This window comes from Corylus avellana, chromosome ca11 (genome assembly GCF_901000735.1).
Source record: "Corylus avellana chromosome ca11, CavTom2PMs-1.0".
NCBI classification, from domain to species: domain Eukaryota; kingdom Viridiplantae; phylum Streptophyta; class Magnoliopsida; order Fagales; family Betulaceae; genus Corylus; species Corylus avellana.
In genome coordinates, this window is record NC_081551.1 from 3,008,737 (window position 1) to 3,015,938 (window position 7,202).

Here is a 7,202-nt window from a genome sequence, read left to right on the forward strand (position 1 = left end):
GTTTAAGGCTTCTCTCTTCTCTACACAGTTTTTTTTTTTATTTAACTTAAGAGAAAAGTTGGGCCAAAGTCGGATTTAAGTTGTGCCTTTATCATTTTCTTTTTTTAAAAAACGCAAAATTTTAAAGACTAAACTCGGATTTTAAACACCTTTGCCAATGTTTAACTACGTTTTTTAAAATTATTTATTCAAATCATACATTTTAAAATCGCAAATTCAAACGGACCCTATATCATTGATTTTTTTTTTTAATAGAAAAAATTAAAAAATCAATCAATTCATGTAGTTGATCTACATTAATTAGCTTCTTGATAAATTTTTATCTTCATATCACATAAGTCAATTCTGGTAGGAAAACAAAAATGAGAAAAAGCTTAATTTCCCACACAATTGAGTCCCAAAGACTTCCCGAGTTTCTGTCCGGTCCTCCTTTCATTTTGAACTATCAAAGTTTTTGACAAAAGATGAAGAATTTGACACTGAATTTTTTTTTGAAGTGATTTCACACCCAATATAACTCTCGTTCCAATAAACCTTGGGACTTTCTTGTAAAGATTTTTGGCTGCTTTGAATGATCTTTTGCAATTACAAATATTCTCGACTTTGGTGCATGTGGAAACTTTTAGGTGGAAATATCTTGCTTTTGCCTAATTTAGACTTTGACTAACCAAGAACAATATAAAAATAATCCATTTGATTCACTTGGGACATAATCAAAACAGCCGTGGAGCTTGAGCTCTTACTCTTAGCCACCATCCCAAACAAAGCTACGAAATAATGAGGGGCTGCTATGCAGAATTGCTACTTGTTCTTGGGCTCCTTTGTACCCATGGAGCCACAATGGGGTTCGGTTTGAATTTGGGTGGTTTGGGTTGGGGCAGATGCATAGAGGAAGAAAGACAAGCACTTGTTGGATTCAAACAAGGTGTTCAAGATGATTTCCATGTGCTGTCTTCTTGGGACAGTAAAGAGGAAGAAGATTGTTGCAAATGGAAAGGAATCAAATGCAGCAATCGAACGGGTCATGTTGTCGGGCTTGATCTCCGGCAAAATATTTTCTTCGGAGCCTTTGAGTTTCTATCAGGTGAGATAAGCTCTTCAATACTTGGATTGCAACATTTGACTTATCTTGACTTGAGTTGCAATGATTTTTCCACCCTCCCAGGATTCATTGGTTCACTCACTAACTTACAATATCTCAATCTTTCTTTCAATGCTATTTCTGGAACCATCCCATGGCAGCTTGGTAATCTCTCAAGGCTGATTTCTCTTGATCTCAGCTGGAACTATAATTATGGGGTGATTGAGGACCCCAATCTTGATTGGCTCTTTCATCTCTCATCTTTAAGACACTTAGATATGAGCCATGTGAACCTTAGCAAGGCAATCAATTGGCCAGATAAGGTTAATATGCTCCCTTCTTTATTATACTTGCGTCTAAGTGATTGTGAGCTCTCAATGCCATTTTCTCTTGTGCCTTCCAATGCTAATTCTTCCTCCCCACTTTCATTCCTTGAACTCTCTCACAATCATCTCAACTCCTCTGTATTGCCTTGGCTATATAGATATAACAATAGTCTTGTCCATCTTGACCTCACTAATAACAAGTTACAAGGTTCAATTCCAAAAGGTTTTGGGAATATGGTAGCTCTTTCTCATCTTCTCCTCTCTTCCAACAACCTTAATGGGGTGATACCACAAACTTTGAACAATCTTCATAGTTTACAAGTATTAGACTTATCAAACAATAGTATAAGCGGAGAGGTACCTGATCTTTCAAAACTTTCTTTCTTGACCGAGTTGTATCTTTCCAACAATCGGTTAAATGGGAGTTTAGCCAAAAGCATAGGAAAATTTTATAAGCTCCAGATTCTTGACTTGTCTTCAAATTCCTTCGAAGGTGTCATTACTGAAGCACATTTGTCAAATTTTTTCACCTTACACCAGTTGGACTTATCTTCTAATTCTTTGTCTTTGACGTTTAGTCCAGCCTGGGTTCCACCATTTCATTTGGATACCATAAGATTGAGTTCTTGCAAACTAGGGCCATTTTTCCCTGAATGGCTTCGAACACAAAAGAATTTTTCACGGCTTGATATGTCTGATGTAGGAATTATAGACACCATCCCCAATTGGTTTTGGGGCCTTTCTTCCAATATAATGATCTTAAATCTCTCCCACAATCAGATCACTGGCAATGTACCTCTTCAATGGTTTTCAACAAGGTTTATTGGTTATCCTCAAATAGATTTGAGTTATAACCGCCTCACTGGTTCACTACCACGTTTTAATTCCGATCCCGTCGTGTTGAATCTCGCCAATAATCTGTTCCAAGGATCTATTACATCCATATGTGAGACAAATGGGTCTGTGAATGCCAGTCATAAGCGTTTGAGTCTCCTTGATCTTTCAGATAACTTATTCTCTGGAGAACTCCCTTCTTGTTGGGGAAATATGATGTTTTTGACCGTGTTTAATTTGGCAAACAATAATTTCTCTGGAAAAATCCCTGATTCTATTTGTAGTTCCAAGGGATATGGGCTTCAAACATTGCATTTGCAGAACAACAATTTTATTGGAGAACTACCCAAATCATTGGTAACTTGCTCTTCATTGAAGCTTCTAGATCTCGGAGAAAACAGACTCTCTGGGAGGATACCAGCATGGATAGGCACAAGCCTACCAAATTTGATTGTTCTTCGCCTTCCATCAAACTTGTTTATGGGTCGCATACCATTACAATTATGCCATCTAACATCTCTTCAAATCCTGGACCTCTCTCAGAACAATATTATAGGGACTATACCAAAATGCCTCAATAACTTCACTGTCATGGCTCAAACACAAAGTTCAAATGTAAGCATTCTTCATACATATGTTTCTTCTTCTTCTGGGACCTCCTTCCAGTTTACTTCCACCAACATTGACAATTTATTGGTGACTCTCAAAGAAAAATATGTCAAGTATGATAAAACTCTTGGACTAGTAAAGGTCATTGATCTTTCGAGCAACAGATTGAAAGGAGAAATTCCGCAAGAAATAACAAGTCTCTCTGGATTAATTGGCTTGAACCTATCTAGAAACTTGTTGACTGGCATTATCCCTCAGAATATTGGTGACATGGAGAGATTGGAGTCTTTGGACTTGTCGAAAAATCACCTTTCAGGCATAATTTCCCCCAGCCTAACTACTTTAAGCTTACTAAGCTATTTGAACTTGTCAAACAACAACTTGTCGGGTAAAATCCCATCAGGTACCCAGCTTCAAAGCTTTAGTGCTTCGGCATATGCAAGTAACCAAGAACTTTGTGGCTTGCCTCTTCCGAAAAGGTGTTTGGGAGATGAAGCAACTCAAGATCCTCAAATTGGTACCAAATATGGAGATGGCAATATTGAAGAACATGCAAACTCCCACGAAGATCTATGGTTTTATGCTACCATTGCACTCGGATTCATTGTTGGATTTTGGGGTGTTTGTGGACCATTGTTATTGAAGAGTTCTTGGAGGCATGCCTATTTCCGATATCTAGAGAGAATAAGAGATAGGCTCTACAAGATAAAAGATATCAGTAAGGCCAAATTATTGAAAACTTCCAAGACTCATCACAATCAAGAAAATATTTAGTCCAGGTAAACATGTTATACATTCTGAATCATGACCTTATTCTTAATTACAAATAATCATGTTGCCAAATCTATGAACTTTTGCCTTGTCTCTATTAAATAACAAAAATATTTTATACTTTTTATACTTTTCTTTTACGCACATATATATACACACACTTGCATATAATGTATATATGTAATTGTGGGGCTCTTATCAGCATTGTTCATGTTTACTAGACTAAAAACTATAATTATTCTTGACATAAATTTCGTCATTTTGAATTTCTCTAGCACTAATTTTATTTGGGGAAACACTAGAGGATGTTTGGTAAAGGAGTTGGCGTTGACACTGTAATTGACGTGAAAAAAGAAAAAAAAAAAAAAAAAAGTAGGAATGTTTGGTATAAAAAAAGTGAAAAAGTTGTATAGAAAAATGAAAAAGTTTTGTTTTATAGTAATTTTTTTATTTGAATAATAATAAAAAGTGAATGATATGATATAAAAAGTAAAAAAGTTAGAATATTTTGATTTTTGGAAAATGGGTGATGAATACATTAAATTTGGGTACTAATAGTTTCTCCTCGATGAAAAATTCAATTTTTGTTCTATTATTGACTTTTCTCTCTAATATTATCCATTTCTTGATATGCTGCACATTCTAAGAGAGCCCAATGGTTTTCTATTTTAAGCAGATTTCCACTGATATCAAGAGTTGCTGCTGCTTCTGCACATGGAACTATGAGCGTCTTCTATTCTCTAATTTGAATAATAAAGATCATGTCCAATTTGAACTTACTTATTATCACTTTGTAGTTTTTTTTTTTTCTTTGCTTATTACTTTGTAATTTGAATGTAGATATATATATATAGCATGAAAATATCAGCTACGCATGCTAATAGGATCATGCTATTACTTTGTATCATGTAATTGAATTACCTAGCTAGCTGGGGCTAAACCATCTTGATTGAATTTTGTTAATTTTACACAAACGGATTATTCTTCAAGTATACCTGTTCTTTAAAAAAAAAAAAAAAAAAAAAAAAAACTCATCATATTTATATCTTAACCCCACAAAACGCACATAATTAGGTAGACTCTTTTAAGTTTTTATTTTTATTTTTATTATTTTGTTTTTGATAACTTTATTCCTCCGGGCATTTTTTTGGGAGTTTAAGGACTAAAAAGTCACATGCAATGCATGATTTCCATCCAAAAGGAAGAAAAAAAATATATTAAAGAATGGGCTAAACTGTCACAATTTGGTAATTTGTGGAGTCGAATGTTACTTTCTAAATTTTAGAGGCTAAAATGCAAAAAGTATTCATGCTTTAGGAGGATAAAATGTATTTTTGCATTTTTTTTTTCTCATGGTATTTTACTTTTGTTTCTCCTAATTCAAATATGATATTTTTAAGTCGTGCAGGATCTACCCGAAGGGATGTGCATTAGTAGTGTATATGAATATATATTTGTCTAATAAAAATAAACTATAAAATTTAGAACAACATTCATGTGTTTAATCATTCCATTCTTATGACTATCTATAAACACCATTTTTACCTGACTTGTTACTAGTAAATAGAACAACTTGAGTGCTGCAATCGTTGGGTGAAAGACAAGTATTCATGATTCTTATATATTGGGTTTTTGTGAAAGACAAGTATTCATGATTCTTATATATTGGGTTTTTGTGTTTGATTTTAGTGAGATATTGGAGTAAAATTAAAGCTTTCCGATGATGTCTTAAACTTAAAGATCGCTTAGAGCACTAGCAGCAGACTCCCTATAATCAATTTCTTCCCTTATATTTAGGAAAAATTCAAATCATAGCTCTAAATATATCTAACATCAAAAAGCATCTACAATATTTGTCAATGCATCTCAATGTCATTCTTGCGAAGTGTTTTTTATAGGGAATAAATAGTAGTTTTATTCCTTAAAATGAAGAAAAATGGTTAAAAAGCTGCTGCTAGTGCTGTTATAATTGTATTTTTCAATAAAATATTGTTAACCCAAGTTATAGACTCTAACAATATCTTGATACTCATCATGGCGATGTTGCAGAAGATTATAACAGTAGATATGCTAAAGACAAACAACAAAGTTTGCTTCTTCAACCATTTAGTTTTGATTCAAGACTTTTAACTTCAAATAAAATCTCTTCTTCAATGTTATTGTATTCATACACTTCCAATTTTAACACTACTTTTGAGAGAAATTCGAAGAACTTTTGTTGGAAATTCTCACGTTTTCATCTCCCAGTTTAATTGACAGAAGAAAACGAAAGACAACAACAATAACACCAAACGACAACCAATTGCACAGAGCAACAAAGGAATTCCATTCCAAATCAGAGAAAAATCGAAGGTTCAGAAGACAAGATTTTCAATGCCATCCAAGCAAACGCTCAAACGACATTAAACACATGAAACCCAAAACCACTAACCCAAAATCTGATCCAGTACATGCTTTCCCATATCTACCTACCTACATCCTCGATCACTAGCTCCTCTCATTTTTTATTACCACCGGGATTGTTCCCTCCCGTAGATTGCGCGGCTTTCCTCGCCGCCTTTTCCTGTAGAGCTTTCGCATCCCTAAAAAAAAAAAAAACCAAAATTAAAATAATAATAATAAAAAATTGAACACTTAAAAGCACAATGCCAGACCAATAACGGCGTTGGGAGCTACCTTTCACGGCGTTGCTCCGGGGTGAGACCGTCGCCTTTGGGCTGCTTGACCTTGCCGCCGGAACGGGCCTGGGCCCGCTCACGGTCTCGGTCTCTCTGGTTACCGCGTTCGCTTCAGTTAAATCCAAACAAACAGGGAAACATGATCACGAAACAAAACCATTCCTTTTAGTTATCAAATTCCACATACGCTACCCGTTTGTTTCCCGAGAAATTTTTTTTTTAAAAAAAAAAAGCTTCAAAATCTTCAATTCTCGCTCTGCAGTGCAAGATCGGAAAGGTTTTCTCGGGAACCAAACGGAGGAAAGAAACAACAAACCGTCGGAAGCGTAGAGAAAAAGCTGATCTACGGAAGGATATGAGTCATCGTTGATAGATTCTCAAACACCCAAAGAATATCGGATTAGATAAAGCTGCTGAAACTTCACACAATCAAAATACAAAATCAATATGCAATTACATTCCATAAAAACCGAAAAAGAGAGGGAAAGTTGATGACCTGAGAACAAAGACGAAGGAAGTGATTAGAGATGGATTTGCGGTTTGCGAAGAGATGTGGTGGAAATTTGGACAGGAATGGGTGACTTTAAAGCGAAAACTAGTTGTACGCAACTCCGCCACTATTATCTATGGAAGAGTCGAGAAGCCATGGTTTGATATTGTTGATAATGATTCTTAGCTGGATGCCAACCGTAAGATCTCTGGATTCCCTTCTTTCCCGACCGTCCAAAAAATACAATATGAGCTTTTGATTTGGGCCAGGCTAAGTTTGGGCCTGTGAAGTCAGAGTTTTCGAACTGAGATCTGAGGGGTTGTTTTAAATGGATGAGATTGATCCACGACATCCAAGGTACAAGTCCAAGTTCAAAACTTTATTGTGGGCTTCTTTAAATGATGATTATTTTT

The 7,202-nt window shown here is 35.2% G+C and overlaps 2 protein-coding genes and 1 long non-coding RNA gene across 3 annotated transcripts; 2 read left to right on the forward strand and 1 right to left on the reverse strand.

The window, feature by feature from the left end:
- Positions 1 to 777: 777 nt before the first annotated feature.
- On the forward strand, positions 778 to 2,417 carry LOC132165855 (receptor-like protein EIX1). Its single transcript, XM_059576546.1, has 2 exons — positions 778 to 2,366; positions 2,414 to 2,417. Exons 1-2 carry the CDS (start codon positions 778 to 780, stop codon positions 2,415 to 2,417), a joined length of 1,593 nt encoding a protein of 530 aa, XP_059432529.1.
- Positions 2,385 to 4,378, forward strand: LOC132166761 (receptor-like protein EIX2). The gene is made up of 2 exons (XM_059577641.1): positions 2,385 to 3,629; positions 4,298 to 4,378. Exon 1 carries the CDS (start codon positions 2,455 to 2,457, stop codon positions 3,622 to 3,624), a length of 1,170 nt encoding a protein of 389 aa, XP_059433624.1. The 5' UTR covers positions 2,385 to 2,454; the 3' UTR covers positions 3,625 to 3,629; positions 4,298 to 4,378.
- A 2,197-nt stretch (positions 4,379 to 6,575) lies between these two features.
- On the reverse strand, positions 6,576 to 6,993 carry LOC132166232 (uncharacterized). Its single transcript, XR_009438554.1, has 2 exons — positions 6,796 to 6,993; positions 6,576 to 6,718 (listed from the first exon to the last, which is right to left on the reverse strand). It is a non-coding gene; the product is annotated as an uncharacterized LOC132166232 (long non-coding RNA).
- Positions 6,994 to 7,202: the final 209 nt, after the last annotated feature.

What these genes read in the sequence shown, in the direction of transcription:
- LOC132165855 (XM_059576546.1), top strand. Translation starts at nt 778, where the DNA reads ATGAGGGGCTGCTATGCAGAATTGCTACTTGTTCTTGGGCTCCTTTGT.
- LOC132166761 (XM_059577641.1), top strand. Translation starts at nt 2,455, where the DNA reads ATGATGTTTTTGACCGTGTTTAATTTGGCAAACAATAATTTCTCTGGA.